This window comes from Corythoichthys intestinalis, chromosome 5, assembly GCF_030265065.1.
Source record: "Corythoichthys intestinalis isolate RoL2023-P3 chromosome 5, ASM3026506v1, whole genome shotgun sequence".
NCBI classification, from domain to species: domain Eukaryota; kingdom Metazoa; phylum Chordata; class Actinopteri; order Syngnathiformes; family Syngnathidae; genus Corythoichthys; species Corythoichthys intestinalis.
This window is the reverse complement of record NC_080399.1, coordinates 25,533,248-25,552,027: the sequence shown is the minus strand read 5'-3', so window position 1 is coordinate 25,552,027 and position 18,780 is coordinate 25,533,248. Positions and strand designations below refer to the sequence as shown.

Here is an 18,780-nt window from a genome sequence, read left to right as displayed (position 1 = left end):
GTTTGCTGGAAACAACAGTTCTCAAAAGTGCCTCAGTGTAGACGTCATTTTGCCAAGAGACTTTAATTCATGAGTTGTTAACAAGGGGCATAACCAGAAGCAATGTGATTGGGAACAACATAATGCCATATCTGAACCTGAGCTGTGATCAGCAACATGAGGAATGTCCGCCAGCTTCTGCAAAATCCTAAAAAACTTTCACTGACAAGGCTCATTTTCCCTCCCAGTGCAAAGAACTAATTTATTATGTGGTAGTCAGGCTAAAATGGCAATTCCAATCAGACTTTGCATTTTACCACTCTGTCATTTCTGAGAAATCTTGTCACATTACTACTAAGGCCTGATTTATGATTCTGCGTTCCGCTGACGGCAGAGCGACGGCGTAAACCCTACGTCGTCATTGAGCATTTGAAGTTCTGCATGAAGGGAACGCGTTGCTCTGTAATTCACTGCCAAGCCATTAGAGGGGTTTGGCTTTGTCTGTGTACGGTTTTGGGGGCCTCATGTCGAATTTCTTTAGTTGTCCTCCGGTCATAGACAGCAATGCCAACTGCGATGGAACGTGTGTATTTGCAGCTCCAGTTAAGCAATATTGAACAACGAATTTTGGTAATACAAATGTTGAAGCGTAAGACATTTGTGAATGTTTGAAAACAGCAATGTTGTTATGCTGAAATGGACACAACGTTTTGAGTGGACCAATCACAGTCTTTTGACGTTCACGTCACGACGAGTTGACGTGAAACTAGTCAGGATATTTTGGAGGCACACGTCAGGCTACGGTGTATGGTCGGAAATCAGGTCTGCATTAACGGCGTAGGTCCGCCATCACCTCAACGCAGAAGCATTAATGGGTGTAAATTAAAAAAAAAAAAAAAAAACCATCATGATACGATATGATTCTTTGGACACCAATATGATATTTGTTGATATTAAAGTCTGCCACAGTATGATTGGATTCGATTCAAGAGCCTTTAATCGATTGAATGTTATATTTAGGGCTGTCAAAATTATCGCGTTAACGGGCGGTAATTAATTTTTTAAATTAATTACGTTAAAATATTTGAGGCAATTAACGCACATGCCCCGCTCAAACTGATTAAAATGACAGCACCGTGTAATGTCCACTTGTTATTTGTGTTTTTGGAGTTTTGTTGCCCTCTGCTGGCGCTTGGGTGCGACTGATTTTATGGGCTTCAGCACCCATGAGCATTGTGTGATTATTGACATCAACAATAGCGACTACTAGTTTATGTTTTGATTGAAAATTTTACAAATTTTATTAAAACGAAAAGGTTTTTTTTTTTTAATAAAAAAATTTTATAACTTGTACTAACATTTATCTTTTAAGAACTACAAGTCTTTCTATCCATGGATCGCTTTAACAGAATGTTAATAATGTTAATGCCATCTTGTTGATTTATTGTTATAATAAACAAATACAGTACTTATGTACCGTATGTTGAATGTATATATCCATCTTGTGTTTTATCTTTCCATTCCAACAATAATTTACAGAAAAATATGGCATATTTTATATATGGTTTGAATTGTGATTAATTACGATTAATTAATTTCCAAGCTGTAATTAACTCGATTAAAAATTTTAATCGTTTGACAGCCCTAGTTATATTATGCACAAAGTTAAAACAATTGTTAAACTTCACCTAAATAGATCAAATACAGCGCATTTCTGAGGTTTCTGAGAATTTTGTTGCAGATCTGGGTTGTTTGAGCATATGGATATCTGTAAGTGTACTTGTAAAATGGGACCTGGGAGACCCAAGTGGTAAGGGATGTTTTAAGTTCACCTTTGGAGGATCTACTGCACTAATTTGGCTCGTAACAAGAGTACTGTGTAAACACTAAAGATGGGTGTCAGGCTACGAATGAGTCAGGAGATAATCTTGCTTTATATGTTGTGATCCTCTGCCTCCATGCCAACATCTAACTGAGGAGTTTGACCGTTCCGCTTTATGGCGACCCTGACTTATGCTGCACATACTGCAAGCAAATGAAATGGGAAAAAAAATGAAACTCTTCCATGCCAAACAAAAGCCACCAAGATGATATTGTTTATCTGTGATGGTCAAACAGTGCTCATTCCTCGTAGCTGTCTCGGTGGATTCAACCTCTAATGCTACGGGTGGTGGAGTGTTAAAGGATGTTTGTATACCTGCAGATGCAGCCACGGCACCGACGATCACAGAGGGAATTCCCATAATAAAAGAAAGGCCAGCAGCAGCAAAGCAGGTAACCTGTGCCTTGGATGAGGAGGCTGCTGCAAGGATCCTTTGGTGGAAAGACTGGTAAGCCAGTCCTCCTAAAGCCTATAAACACAGTACACAAGTTCAAAAAGCATGTTAGTTATACATCCTTTTACCAAATATCTTTCACCAAATACAGGTAGTCTTTACGACGGACCCGACTTACGCGATTTCGACCTTAAAATACCTGAGTATCGTCGGGGTTTTTTTAAATTTTGTTTTTTAATGTTGACTTTTGTTTTGTGCTTTTATTTTGGCACAGGAAGCGTAGAAAAGGAAGCGTATGTACTGACGCGCCCAGTGCCCCCGCCGAGTGACAGAGGAGACAGCCTGCGCGCACATTTGTTGCCTCTGAAGCATCCAGAGGCGACGGCTGTATATAACCCCTTTTGTTCTGTTTTCAGTTGTGTTGGAATACTTGGGGCGAGTTTATGTGATTGTTTTTCATTATGTGCGGACGCAAACTGATACATGCTAATGGTTTATTATTGCTGTATCATCAGCTATTTGTAAATGCAAATTTGAATTGCAGTGATTGAAGATGAGACAGATTTATTTATTTATTTATTTATTTTATTCTGCAAGTGTTGATGTCATGAGCAGTTGAATAAATTCAGCAAACTACAAGGACGTCTGACATCGTCATTTCAGAGCTTGGCTCACTGTCTAGCTAGGATTTAGCTCCTGTGTCTTGGCGAGGACGGGACGATGACATATAATGCATGTTTTTGGATAGTTTTTTTTTTTTTTTTTTTTTTTATTTAAAGGGTGTTTTGAGGTCCGACTTGCGCGGAAATCCGGGTTACATCGCCAGTGCAGGAATGGAACTCGTTCGTAAACCGGGGACTACCTGTATACTCCATGCGAGTGTTTCAGAGCTCAGATTTCATTACTTTTGACACTCAGAAACTATTAAAGTTGAGTGCACAGCCACGGTTCTCAATGTTAGCTAGTGCAAGCTCAACTGTATATGGCGGAAAACACGGACAAGGCTGAAAAAGCAGTTTCTGCTCTCGCACCCCTCTGTAAAATAAACTGCTGTATTTTAAGCCAAAAGAACTGTTGTGTCTGATAGAACAATATGTCTAGATGCTGCCATAGCAGATGCATGGCGCATTAAGTCCCCGAACTACTTTTAATTTGTTCGTTTTACCCTGAAAACCCCCGTTTACAGACGTCGAGCAACCTCTTTTGTTTCAACCCAGCCATAAAAAGAAGGTAAGTGATTATATTTATTATTCAAAATGTCTGTCATTTTTAGCTTAGAATCATTAATTGATGTCTAATATTTCGTGTAGAAAAAAAAAAGAAAAAAAAAGAAACGACTTTAAAAAATTATTTACTCGCATATTTGAAACTTTTAAACAAATTACGTCTCAATGAAAAAATTGGCGTCTGTAAAAAAGTCACGGATATCTACCTCATAACTATCACTTAATTGTATTTTTTTCATTACTGTTGCATTTTTCCCAATATTTTAGATGATAAATAATCGATCCAAACCAAGAAAAATTGAAAAAAAATCGTTTAAAAGGGTAGATATATGAAAATGAAAATCTCGATTACTCCTTGACGTCTGCGATTTCTGCATCGCGACCCTTGTTATATTACCATGTTTCACCCATAAAATCCCGAAAAAATCCAGCTGTGGCCATTCACATCTGTGTCTTGACACTCGATGATACATGCAATATGGAGTTTTTGGATCGAAACAAGGTAAGTACGCGATAATATCTCGTTAAAATCATGCGTCTTTAATTCTGCTCTCACGTGTTCTGACCTCCAGTTAGGGTTTTGCTGTTTATAAAATACTTTTTTTTTTTTTCAAAATGCACCCCTGTTCAAAATTTTTCTTCCCCCATACAATTGACATTTCAAGCTTTCCAATGATGTATTACACGTGCAAATCGGACAATTTTGAAATTTGGACAAATTGGGGGTCTCAGAGCGGAACTTCAAGTCACCTAAGTATTTTCCGCCATATACTGAAAGTACAAAAAAAAAAAACAGCAACAATTATGTAACAGAATTAATCTCCAAAATGAGGCAAATAACCACAAATGAAAAATCAACTTTTTAATGCCAAAATCATCACATATTAATTCCTTTTAAAATCATTGAAATAGACTGAATTATTAATTAGTGATTAATTAATTAAACTAATTAATTAAGACTAATTAATTAATTGAATAATATTTCAATAAGAATTAAATTAAGAATTAAAAGTCTTTTTAACAAGTAAGTAATTTTAACATATTAAAAGTCATATCGGCTCGATGTTGTCCATGCCGCTGTGGTGGTCACACTGAGCACTTGTAAAGCATGAAATAAAAACAAAGTTATATACATTACTTGTATCCAGCTAGTTAGGGCCCGAGCACTAAGCGTGCGAAGGCCCTATTGTTTTGCAAAGGATTTTTTTTTTTTTTTTTCTGGGCAAATGAAAACGGCCAATTTGGAGGCCTGAACATGCACGAAAAGTCACAAAAATGTGCACATACGTGCGGAAAATTGTAAATTTCGATAATGTTGCAACGTTGCAAAAAAATTTAACAAAATGGCTCAGTGGCGCCCCCTTGAAATTTTAAAATAGGCCTATAACATTAGGGTCTGTCAGCGTAGAGCGAAATTTGGGGAGTCTATACCTTGTCCAAAACCGCTCCAAAAAAGCATTGGCACCCATATTCCAAACCCAACAGGAAATCGGTTATTTTGGATCGAATATGAAATTTTTATCGATTTACAGGGTGCACATTTGAGACCTTTTCTCCGAGTGAGTTAGTAGGATTATCTTCAAAATTGGTGAGACTGTTCAGGAGACATATGAGATCTTAAGTTTTTAAAATGGTGTGTTTTCATTCACAGGTCTGACCTGGGCGTGCTGCCAAAGTCGGCCATTTTTTCGGCAAAATGACAAATTCAGTAAATGACTAATAGTTCCTTGACACAACATTCAATCATTTTCATATCTGGCGTGTATGTGCGGTATCCCACCCTTAACACGAGTGCATTGAAATATTACCCATTAGGCCTAGCGCCCCCTAGTGAGAACAGGAAATGCCTTTTTTTACGAGACAGGTTCCTCCTCCAAGGGAAAAAAATCTGTTGACCTCAAACCTGCATCAGGGGAGCCTTAAGACCTGTGATCAGGTGCCTGATAAAAAATATTGAGGTTTTGTTGAAGCCGAGGGGTCCAAACAGGAAAGTGAAAATGACTGTCAACAATTTGTCTCGCAAAAAACTTTGAACAATAATAACTCAGCAGATATACAACATATCTGCGCCAAACTTCCCGTGCTTGTTGAGAGTCATACCCTGAAGGGTCTTGTAAGGGTCATTTGCATCAACTCTACAGTGCCAACTAGTGGCGACAGAAAGGAGTTTTAAAACAGGCCTTTCCTATTGAGTTTTTTCAACGTAGAGCAATGAAATTTGGGGAGTCCATACCTTATGCAAAACTGTTGCAAAAAGTCTCTTGCACCCATTTTCCAAATCCAACAGAAAATCGGGTATTTTGGATCGAATGTGAAATTTTTACCCATTTGTAGTATAGTTTACATTTGGAGGCCTGAACATGCACGAAAACTCACCAAATTTTGCACATACATGCGGCTTTGAGTGGATTTTGATAATCTTGCGACGTTACAAAAAATGTAACAAAATTGCTCAGTGGCGCCTCCTTTAATTTTTCAAAACGGCATTTCCTATTAGGTTTTTTTTAACGTAGAGCAATGAAATTTGGGGAGTCGATACCTTGTGCAAAACTGCTCCAAAAAGTCTCTTGAACCCATATTCCAAACCCAACAGGAAATCGGGTATTTTGGATCGAATGTGAAATTTTTATCAATTAACAGGGTGCACATTTGAGACCTTGTCACAGAGGGAGTTAGTTGGATCATTTTCAAAATTGGTGAGACTATTCAGGAGACATAGGAGATCTACAATTTTCAAAATGGTGCGTTTTCATTCATGGTTCTGACCTGGGCGTGGTGCCAAAGTCAGCCATTTTTTCGGCAAAATGACAAATTCAGTAAAAGACTAATAGCTCCTTGACACAACGTTCAATCTTTTTCATATCTGGCATGTATGTGCTGGATCCCACCCTTAACATGAGTGCATTGAAACATTACCCATTAGGCCTAGCGCCCCCTAGTGGGAACAGGAAATGCCTTTTTTTACTAAACAGGCTCCTCCTCCAAGGAAAAAAATATATTCACCTGAAACCTTCATCGGGGGAGCCATAAGACATGTGTTCAGGTGCCTGATGAAAAATACTGAGGTTTGGTTGAAGCAGAAGAATCCAACAGGAGAAGTGAAAATGACTGAAGCCATTTCGTCTCACCACAAGTTTTGAACAGTCATAACTTCTACAACATATCTGCGCCAAACATCTCGTGCTTGTTGAGTCATACTCTGAAGGGTCCTGTAGGGGTCATTTGCATCAACCCTACAGCGCCACCTAGTGGCAATAGAAAGTCACTCATTTTTCTAATATATGTCCAGGTCTTTTCAGGTTGATCATAGTCGTTTCAAGACCTTTTGGAATACTTATTTTACGGCCCATGTCCACATGTCTCTGTCTGTTGCCGTGACGACCCTTTATTCGCTCCTTTTTTTGTAGTACTCTCTCCAATAGGGGTTTTTATCTCTTAGGTGTGTGAATGTAAAGAGGCGACTTTCGAGCATGTTAGGTTCTAATGAGATGATTAGAGAGGACGATCTGCTACCACCCTGACCTGCACACTGTCCGAGTTGCGTGACGTCCGAGTTGCGCTAGATTGCGAGGGCCCGTTCAGTCCTGCTTGCAGGCCTAGTTATTATTAGTTTTTTTTTTGTTTTGTTTTTATATTAAATATACCGCAATGGTTTTGGCACATTGTTTTTGAATCACCCTGTATATTATAGTTTGCACTCTCTACAGTCTGCTCTCAAGCCAATTAAATCAGTGCTTGAAGCTGGACAGAATCACACAATAAAAGGTAGATGTTGTCTGTACCTATGTAATATACCGTATTTTTCGGACTATAAGTCGCAGTTTTTTTTCATAGTTTAGCTGGGGGTGCGACTCATACTCTGGAGCGACTTATGTGTAAAATTATTAACACATTATTATATCATTTCATAGTTATTTTGGTGTTTTGGAGTGACATTGATGGTTTGGTAAACTTGTCAGCATGTTCATTATGCTATAGTTATCTGAATAACTCTTAATATTCTGTTACGTTAACATACCGGCCACGTTCGCATTTCGTTATTCATGCGTCATGTACCATTATCATACAGTACACTTCAGCATGTTGTTCTCTATTGTATTTTTATTTTAAATTGCCTTTCAAGACAACATATCTGTTGGGTGTTGGGTTATGTCAGTACTTCTCAAATGGTGGGGCGCGCCCCCCCCCCAGGGGGGCGCAGAGCAATGCCAGGGGTGGCGCGAGTGACCTCGGGGAACATGCTTTTTTTTTTTTTTTTTTTTTGCCGTACCAGAATAAAGTGTACTTGCACATCCACTCCGTGGGTGGCAGTGGCGCTCTCATTTTCATAGTGCGTGCAGTATTTTTGAAGTAAGCAAGAGCACACGGAAGAGACTCATGCAGAGCTGGACTCACGCAGCGACCCACAGCCTTCTCCGGTTCTCACGTGTCCGGGTGAGAAGTGCCGTTTTCGGCTTGGGATCGTCACGACCACCGCCCTCACCTACGGTTCTCCCTCGGCCGCCGAGAATGCTCTTTTTTTCGGGCCGTTTGCCTTTTGGCTTTGACTTTTAATACAGTGGGAAATGAGGAAAGACCACTGTTTACTGAGTCTAAAAATGATTATAGCGGAGAGTCTGAAGCCAAATCAGTTAAGACGCCACTTAAAGACATTAGACCTCAATCTCATTGATAAGCCGCTTGATTGTTTTTCAGCGAAAACGTGCCGAATATTGCCAATTGTCACAATCGTCCCGCTTTGTCAGTGTTATTAAACCAGTGAGCACAGCGGTGAATCAGCGAAAATAAAAACTTTCCCTCTGTCCAAAGACACTACCCCCCCCCCCCCCCTTCTATTCAGTTTTGTTTTTTTCGGTCAAATGTTTTGGCATGTTGTCCTGAAGAGTAAATGTTTCTAATCAATTTGAATTTGTTATTAATTACTGATTTTATTACATTTTATTTTTCAGTATCAAATGGTCAAAAATGTACCTTGAGTGTATTTTTACAGTTTGGATGTGACTTTTTTTTTTTTTTTTTTTACTTCAGGCAAATTGATGCGCGTTACGTCTTTTTCTGTTACAAGCAAAACTATGTTAATAAAGTTATACTTTATTATAAGTTGATCAATGTTACTTTTTTTCTTTAATAGAAAAAAAAAAGGACACAATGTTAGGCTGAGGCGTACTTATAATCGTAGTATTATAGACAAATGATACTATTTACAGTGGCGGCAGAGAGTTGGGGGGGCGCGAAACATTTACGTCTTCCTTGGGGGGGCGTAACAGAAAATAATTGAGAAGCACTGGGTTATGTGTTGGGTTTTATCAAGCAAATTTCCTCCAAAAATGCGACTTATACTCCAGTGCGACTTATGTTTTTTCCCTCTTCGTTGGGCATTTTATGGCTGGTGCAACTTATACTTAGGTGCGACTTATAGTCCGAAAAATACGGTACTCTGCTTTCTCTGCAGTCTGCTCGTAAGCCAGTTAAATCTGTGCATTAAACTGAACACATTATTCTTCAATAAAATGAACAATATCAGGTTAATCATTGTGATATTTTTAAAGGTTGTGAAAGCATGAGAGGATATGTCTATTTACATTTTGTGACGTTTCGTTGCCATTTTTGGACATTACAACATGATAGAAGATATTAACAATCCCACGGACATGTGGTATCTATGATGCAAGGATTCACAGGGAATAGTAAAATTGTAGATATATTGTGTTTTATGTACATATGTAAAATATAATTTTTATATATATTATGTTAAAGGTAATAGCTTTTTCACAATCCCTCAGTCATGTCAATAGAATACAACAGATTTTCTCTTTTTTTTTCTTGTAGCTATGCTTGAAGCTATATTATGCGAGCCCCCAAATTTGTGACATCTTTAGAAAAACACTGTGCATTATCCTCCACAAATTACGGTATGTCCTCATTGCAAAAAACACAGAACTTGAATTCAATCAATACACAAATGTGACAGAAATGATTGTTATCAAGAAGGAGCAATAAAAAATAACAACAGCAAAAGCAGAAAGAAAAATCATATTATGATTTAAAAGATCTGACCAACACTAGAAAGTCATCTGTCCATTTTCCTGAGTCTTCAAACTTCACTTCTCCTATCCATGAGTGGCCGCTTGACTGGTTGAAATGAGCTGTTTGTGCCAGGTCAGTCACCACAGGACTGAGAATCAAAAAGGGAATACAGAGCCACTAAAAACAAGAGAAAAAAACACTAGTTAGTCATCGCAACAAGTATGAAATATGCATTGAAAAAACACATTCTCAAAGCAACTGTGGCCATTCCATTCTTCAGGGAATGACTGCATTTACACAACCTCCGGACATTTTTTTGATAGCTCACCAGACTAATAAAAATGAAGGCTAGTTGGATGATATCGGTGTACGCAACAGCATAGAGGCCACCTAAAAAAGTGTATATGATAGAGACCGCCGCAGAGATCAAGATGGAGATTGTAGTTGATAGTTCAAGGATAATTTTCATCGTCCCCCCTGGACATGACACAAAATATTAAATCAAAGGAAACAGACCAAAGTATTAGTGCATGACATACAGACCAGAGCCACATTCATCAATCACATTAGGATATGGCAGAAAACACAGACAAGACTGAAAAAGCAGTTTCTGCTCTTGCACTCCTCTTTAAAAGAAACTGCTGCATTTTAAGCTAAAACAACTGTTGTGTTTGACAGAACAATATGTCTATATGCTGCCATAGCAGATTCATGGCACATGAAGCCCCCGAACTATTTTTAATTTGTCTGTTTTACCCTGAAAACCCGTTTACAGACGTCGCGCAACCGCTTTTGTTTCAACCCAGCCATAAAACAAAGGTAATTATATTTATTATTCAAAATGTCTGTCGTTTTTAGCTCAGAATCATTCATTGAGGTCTCATATTTCTATAAAAAAAACGACTTTAAAAAATTATTCACTCACATATTTTAAACTTTTAAACAAATTATGTCGCAATGAAAAAAATGGCGTCTGTAAAAAAGTCACGGATATCTACCTCATAACTATCGCTTAGTTGTATTTTTTTGGTTAATGTTTTCTCCGATATGATAGATGATAATAATTGATCCAAACCAAAAAAAGTTGAAAAAAACATTTAAAAGGGTAAATACTGTATATGAAAAAGAAAATCTCAACCACTCCTTGATGTCTGCGATTTCTGCATCGCGACCTTTGTTATATTACCATGTTTCACCTATAAAATCCCAAAAAAATCCTGCTGTGGCCATTCACAGCTGTGTCTTGACACTCAGTGATACATGCTACATGGAGTTTTTGGATCGAAACAAAGTAGGTACGCGATAATATCTCGTTAAAGTCATGGGGTCTGTAATTCTGTTCTCGCGTGCTCTCACCTCCAGATAGGGTTTTGCTGTTTAAAAAAAAAATATATTTTTTTAAATGCCCTCCTGCTCAAAAATTTTCTTCCCCCAGAAAATTGAGATTTTAAGCTTTCCAATGATGTATCACATATGCATATCGGACAATTTTGAAAATTGGCTAAATTGGGGGTCTCAGAGCGGAACTTCAAGTCACCTGAGTGTTTTCCGCCATATGAGTTTTAAAAAGATGTACAGCGCAGGCCAAAGGTTTGGACACACCTCATTCAATACAACACAAATGAAGGTCCCTCCTCCCTACCCTATTTATATATCAATAAATTTCACTGTAGTGTATTTAGTATATTTTTAATTATTTCACCTTTTTTGGCTATGTATATACAGTAATTCCACATGTGTTCATTGATAGTTTTATTACCTTCAGTGAGAATTTACAATGCAAATAGTCATGAAAATTAAGAAAATGCACGAAAGAGAAGATGCGTCCAAACTTTTGGTCTGTACTGTATATAAAAAAAATAATTACCTAGAGCAGCCAGGATGCAGGCAACCCACAAAATATCACTAAGTATAGCAGGAATCAATATTGCTGTAGTGAAAAACTGGCCATAGCGATTCTGAAATGGATCCAACATGGTCACGTAGCGTTTTGACCTCATTTGTTTGGCAAAAAACAATCCTCCTTGAAAGACAGAAAACACACCACAGTAGAAGGACAATTGTTAGGTTGATTTTCAAACAAGCACCGCATTCACTAAGCACCTATCTCAGTATTTTTCTAGGAGCATGGGAAACAGATTTAGTCAAGGGGAAGATGTTCCCTTATCAGTTTTGAAGGCCAGATTGACAAAAGGCCTCCGTTCACAACTGTCTAGCCCTAGAAAAAAAACAAAAACATGATACCGTTCTTGACAATTTTGCCTTGACAATATTCAAACTTAAACTGAAAAATAAAATAAAATACAAAAAGAACTATACGACACAATACAACACAAAGTTCAGGCTTTTACTAGGATTCAATTTACTCTACATTCTAACAATATAAGTAAGGAAAATGGAAACTAGGAGTAATGTAAATATAAAAGTGAGTAATAGTCCTTTCAGGTCATCAAGTGCCTAATCAGAGTGTTAGTGAGCAGAGGTGCACAGAGGTTGTAAAGACGGAAAGAGGAAATGAAAAACAAAACTAACCACACCTGGCCATACATCATATAAAGTACACATGATGAAAATTTGTTTTACAGCTGTAATTAACTATTATGTTATATTCTTGAGGTGAAATTATGAATTCTACTCCCACTTTTTTTTTTTTTTACACTGTTTAAACCCTGCTATGTTATTCCTCCTTGATAGTATTTGACATTAAATTACTAACATGATATTTAACCAGTATAACTTGTGTTTGTAGAATGTCATAAAATGGGGAAGCGAAAATGAGCCCATGGTCCTCTTCAGATTCTCGTTTTTTCATCGAGCAGGACCCAACGTTACAAAACAAGGTGAATGATTTTTTTTCCCAAGGCATTTTACATTAAATGTCTCTTTCCTACAGTAAAGAACTGGACACATTTATTTCTTGGGCATTTTTGATCACAAGAACAGATTGTAGGGACAAGACACTGCCTAACAACAGCCTAAGAATGACTCAAGGGGACTGAGATCAAGTCTATTTTAGAAGAGATTAGCTGATGTTATCTGTAACCACAATGTGGCATTTACCATCAACGAACATCTCGTCACCCAACTGTAGGAAACCCACGTTAGGTATTAACACATTAGCTGACCCTTACATTTAGAACTCATGACCAACCACATGTTTCAAAGGATTATGAACTAGCACTAGACAGGTCAAAAATGGCCAAGTCTCATGTCTAGCAAAATAAGTAATGACATGGTTGCTATATCTGGTGGGAGCGAGGTAGAAATGAGTGGTTCACAGTTCTAGGGATAAAACTAAAACTAAAGAGCTAAAGAACACACACCCTATTTCCCCTACCTTTGAACCCTGCTGCTTTAATAAAGAAGCGGCTTATTAACAGATGTTTACGGGCTAACGACCTTTATGCCTTCTAAACCATTTTTCTTAGCGGCCTGGAGCGTCATGGTGATGTTGCTGTTTTAAAAGCATTCAGAGTTTCTACTAGCATGACTGTTCCATTATTATCCAAAGCTCTGAGTTACCATGTGTAGCAGCTTGCGCTTTTAGCGCATTGTCAAACACGTCCTTAGATGTGTTTTGTGATGATAGCAAAGCTACATCTGTACGAAGGCAAGTGATTTACAGGTACATGGCAATCTATTGTGAAGAGAAGAGTCTTGGTGTAACGACTGTTGAAGAATGACTGTTGAATATCGTCTGTCTTCAGCAAGGCCCTGATGAGCAGTGTTGGGCACATTACTTTAAAAAAGTAATTAGTCATAGTTACTCACTGTTTCTTCCAAAAACTAACTGAGTAACTGAATTACTCTATAGTAAAAGTAACTAGTTACCAGGGAAAGTAATTATTTCCGTTACTTTAAAAAGAAGTTGTTGTATGTCAAAGAATTTGAAATTTTCTGAGCAGTATTCGAGTCAGTTGACTAGAGAAGAACAGACAGGTAGTTGTGTTATAGAACCTTTTTATTGCACCTCACCAGCAACAGATTTATCCTACACTTGAAGTGCAACAGAAATAAACAGTAAACAATATAATAAAATAACAATCAGCAGTAAACAATATAAAATAAGGGTGTAACGGTACATGTAATAGTATTGAACCGTTTCGGTACGTGGCAGTCGGTTCGGAACGGACGCGTACCGAACGAGTTTCTGACGTAATATAACCCTTACTTTTAGAGGCTGTGAATCAATCGGGTTACAGTTTCTTTGTGTAGATTATATTTACTCCGTCTTCTCTACTATAATGAGGACAAACACGGTAGGACAGTCCAGAAACGTCAACGGCGCGACAACGTGGCCGCCGCGAGAACGCAGTGAAACGCGGGCGTTAGAGTCAATCAGCCAATGCACGCCAGTCGCAGTGCGGCCGCGTGTTAGATGCGTCCCAGAAGCGGCTCAACGCGACGCACGCGAAAAGAGCGGCAGAGTTTATTATTTGACACGAGACGCGGCCCTCCTGCGTCAATACTACTACCGGTAGCTAGGATCGGGCCGGAAGTCACTCGTGTAATAATACGGTGGATCCGGTCGGTTTTCAAACTAATATGCAATCGTAACCTACTTTTTGAGTACATCAGATCTCTTGAGTGGTAGATCAGGACACAGTTGACTTGTCTTTGTTGATTTACTGCTGTCTTCTCTGCTATAATAACAACCAACACGGCCCCATGGGCAATACAAAACCCACCTACCACAACAGAACAAGTAGGAATTACATAGGAACTAAAGTTATACAACATAAAATATACAATATAAATGAATACTACCTCACATTTGTAAAATATAAACACGTAATAAAATAAATAACAGCTCATTTAAATAAAATAAATTGAAATGAGCTAAAACACCTGTAATTAAATAATAAGAATAATACACACATCCTGCTTACACAATTAAATTTATTAATTTCTGTGTGGCGCTTTAACTTGAGAAAATCCACCAATAAAGCTTTTGAAAACCGTTCATAAGAAAACAAAATGTTTCATTGAGGCATTTCATTTGTAAAATAACATGTTAATATCTTTGTCATTGGGATTGCTTTTCTCTTTAGCACAGGACTTCTTTTTTCTTCTTTCTTTCAGAAAGAAAGCTGACCAATACGCGGGGTCTGAAAGGCAAATTGTTGTTGGATTATCTTTAAATACCCGCTACTTTTTGAGCAGAATTCTAATTTTGTATAGGCTAATGTTCCTATTATTGAAAGCACAAAAGTGTGTAATTGACAACTAGCACATTTATATTTTGCATTTTGTTTTTTTACTGTACCGAAAATGAACCGAACCGTGACCTCAAAACTGAGGTACGTACCGAACCGAGATTTTTGTGTACCATTACACCCCTAACATAAAGTGAGTTGAATTAATTAAATCTAACTCTCACAGCCTGAGACAACTGGGCAAGTAGACATAGCCTACTTCAAGTATTTTGACTTGAAATAGTGTTTATATCTCCACCTCGTAAAGGACAAATTTTCCTCTGAATGCTCTGCCATCATATCCCTCTGCATCTGTTTTGCGTGTGTGTTTGCCGCACGCGCTGTTCCGGTTTGTGTGTGAAAACACCGGCTCTGATTGGCTTACCGTGACACATGACTCTAAGACTCAGCCAATCACAATCACTTCCATCATATCTATCCAGGTGGTGCATTCAGGTAGCCTCGTCCCCCTACTCCTCCCGTCACCCTCAAAGCGTCTGCCGTCCTCAAGATGGAAGCATCATTCTTGCTGGCTGACAGTGGGGGATGGGAACGAGGCTAGCATTCAGGTGTAGCAAAAACAGAAACGTTAGCAAGCTTTGGAAAGCATTGTCTAATTGAATGACCAGGGACAAACAGCCTGCAGTCATAAGAAGTACGTGCTGTAATTTTCTGATACAGAATTATCCGAGGCACCCTAAAGTGCACGTGGCGCCAATATTGTTTTGCTCACATGATGCGGGAGTGAGTTAGAGACACGGCCTGCCGAGAGCCGTACGTTTGTGTTAATGTTGAAGTTATGTGTGCTATTAAAGAAACAGAGTGCCAGCACGTCCTGTGTGGTACAGTGCCTTGCAAAAGTATTCGGCCCCCTTGAACCTTGCAACCTTTCGCCACATTTCAGGCTTCAAACATAAAGATATAAAATTTTAATTTTTTGTCAAGAATCAACAACAAGTGGGACACAATCGTGAAGTGGAACAAAATTTATTGGATAATTTTAACTTTTTTAACAAATAAAAAACTGAAAAGTGGGGCGTGCAATATTATTCGGCCCCCTTGCGTTAATACTTTGTAGCGCCACCTTTTGCTCCAATTACAGCTGCAAGTCGCTTGGGGTATGTTTCTATCAGTTTTGCACATCGAGAGACTGACATTCTTGCCCATTCTTCCTTGCAAAACAGCTCGAGCTCAGTGAGGTTGGATGGAGAGTGTTTGTGAACAGCAGTCTTCAGCTCTTTCCACAGATTCTCGATTGGATTCAGGTCTGGACTTTGACTTGGCCATTCTAATACCTGGATACGTTTATTTTTGAACCATTCCATTGTAGATTTGGCTTTATGTTTTGGATCATTGTCCTGTTGCAAGATAAATCTCCGTCCCAGTCTCAGGTCTTGTGCAGATACCAACAGGTTTTCTTCCAGAATGTTCCTTTATTTGGCTGCATCCGTCTTCCCGTCAATTTTAACCATCTTCCCTGTCCCTGCTGAAGAAAAGCAGGCCCAAACCATGATGCTGCCACCACCATGTTTGACAGTGGGGATGGTGTGTTCAGGGTGATGAGCTGTGTTGCTTTTACGCCAAACATATCGTTTTGCATTGTGGCCAAAAAGTTCAATTTTGGTTTCATCTGACCAGAGCACCTTCTTCCACATGTTTGGTGTGTCTCCCAGGTGGCTTGTGGCAAACTTTAAACGAGACTTTTTATGGATATCTTTGAGAAATGGCTTTCTTCTTGCCACTCTTCCATAAAGGCCAGATTTGTGCCGTGTACGACTGATTGTTGTCCTATGGACAGACTCTCCCACCTCAGCTGTAGATCTCTGCAGTTCATCCAGAGTGATCATGGGCCTCTTGGCTGCATCTCTGATCAGTTTTCTCCTTGTTTGAGAAGAAAGTTTGGAAGGACGGCCGGGTCTTGGTAGATTTGCAGTGGTCTGATGCTCCTTCCATTTCAATATGATTGCTTGCACAGTGCTCCTTGAGATGTTTAAAGCTTGGGAAATCTTTTTGTATCCAAATCCGGCTTTAAACTTCTCCACAACAGTATCTCGGACCTGCCTGGTGTGTTCCTTGGTTTTCATAATGCTCTCTGCACTTTAAACAGAACCCTGAGACTATCACAGAGCAGGTGCATTTATACGGAGACTTGATTACACACAGGTGGATTCTATTTATCATCATAGGTCATTTAGGACAACATTGGATCATTCAGAGATCCTCACTGAACTTCTGGAGTGAGTTTGCTGCACTGAAAGTAAAGGGGCCGAATAATATTGCACGCCCCACTTTTCAGTTTTTTATTTGTTAAAAAAGTTTAAATTATCCAATAAATGTTGTTCAACTTCACGATTGTGTCCCACTTGTTGTTGATTCTTGACAAAAAAATTAAATTTCATATCTTTATGTTTGAAGCCTGAAATGTGGCGAAAGGTTGCAAGATTCAAGGGGGCCGAATACTTTTGCAAGGCACTGTATATCTTTGCTAAGAAAAAGCACAAAACAAAACACGTGCGCTATTCTCAAACCTGAACGCACCCCAAGTCTTGGATGACAAATAAACAGAGCAGAGTAGACCCGCTACGGCTGGTAGTTTCTTCAATTTACTTAGAGTAAGTAACGCACCGCTTTTGACCATCAGTAACGGTAACGGCGTTGTAACGGCCGAAAAAATAATTAGTTAGATGACACCGTTACTGAAAGATGACACCGTTACTGAAAAAATAACGCCGTTATGTAACAGCATTATTTATAATGGCGTTATTCCCAACACTGCTGATGAGTGCACAGAGCCCTGACATTTTAACTGAGACGCTATACAAAGAAGCACACTCTTTTCATGTTTTCCATTATTTTTTGCTTTGTTTCAATTCCGAGCATTCCTTTCCATCCCTCAGCACTGTCTTTGGTCACTAATTTCGATGGTAAATGTTCACTTGTAAGCACAAATGATTCGGATGCATTTCGATACAAAATTGGACAACAAGAATGAGCGGCAGGTGGGCAGATGGGGGATTTTGTTGATGTGAGATACCTAGAAACTTGGGGAGACAAAGCAAAAGACAGAGCTCGCATGCCACCTGGTGGCATGCCGAGGCTTCTCTGACAGACTAAGCGAGGGAGTGGCTTTTCTGGATTTCGTACATAAAGTGAAATCTTATAATGAGACTTTTTTTTCTCTCGTGACGATGCTCATATCGTGAAAAACTGTCATTCATAAGCTACCCTGCCAACCTAAGGTCCTTTCACAAACATATCCCGGTAAATTCCCGTGTAAAGTGACGCCGAATTTACTGCGTCATTGCTTTCACGCATGTAGAGATTTCCCGGCAATGACGCGGGTTGGACACTTTCACACTTGTCCCGTGTTGCCCACTGGCACTCTCTGTACAGTGAGGGCTGCTTGCGTGATATTATAACCCGGACATTACGTCATTTTTGGTCAGCATCGGCTGTCACAATGTTGGTCAAATCGTTTGTGGGAGCGTTCTTTACGTCGTAACTGCAGCCAGTTCAAGCTCATCAAGACAGTATTAAAGTATTAAAGCCCAGGTGATCCAAGAGAACAGTGCCGGGATATCAACTTCCTGGGCGCCATTCGGCACCTCTGCCACCCTTGTTTTGAAATACCCTACATTGTGCTGGTATTTGAGCGTATTCTTTTTGCTGTCTTATTGGCTTTCTGCCTACCGCTTATGTTATTATTATTGATCCCCGTCGACCTACTGTCACGGACCCACCACAATCGTGTGTATTATTGTTTGTATTTAATAAACTCTTGAATGCATCCCTCCTTTGTTTTGTGCTTTGAGGTACAAACTTGTTTCCGCAGTTGCGGATCCTTACATCGGCAACAAAATAAACCACACATTTCCTAAGATGGACGATGGACTCTCTTCCTCGGCTCTACGATCCAATAGCAATTTAATTTGGTTATGTTTTCAGTTTCATTTAGCTATTTCCAGCTTGCTATTTTGATAATTGCAATGTTTGTTTACCGCTTTTCATTTTAGTGCGAAGAAAGAGTAAGTGACGATCGGCCCGCCATGATATTTACATCATCAGCCATCGTGCTGT

The 18,780-nt window shown here is 39.0% G+C and overlaps 1 protein-coding gene across 1 annotated transcript in view; it reads right to left on the bottom strand.

Annotated features, from left to right (window-relative positions):
- Positions 1 to 18,780, bottom strand: part of LOC130916039 (high affinity choline transporter 1-like) — a 56,057-nt gene that overhangs the window by 12,819 nt on the left and 24,458 nt on the right. The window contains exons 4-7 of the mRNA XM_057836402.1: positions 11,376 to 11,531; positions 9,837 to 9,985; positions 9,539 to 9,685; positions 2,177 to 2,330 (exon numbers count right to left, since the gene is read on the bottom strand). Of these exons, the coding sequence (XP_057692385.1) occupies positions 2,177 to 2,330; positions 9,539 to 9,685; positions 9,837 to 9,985; positions 11,376 to 11,531 (606 nt within the window). The remainder of the gene's footprint in view (positions 1 to 2,176; positions 2,331 to 9,538; positions 9,686 to 9,836; positions 9,986 to 11,375; positions 11,532 to 18,780) is intronic.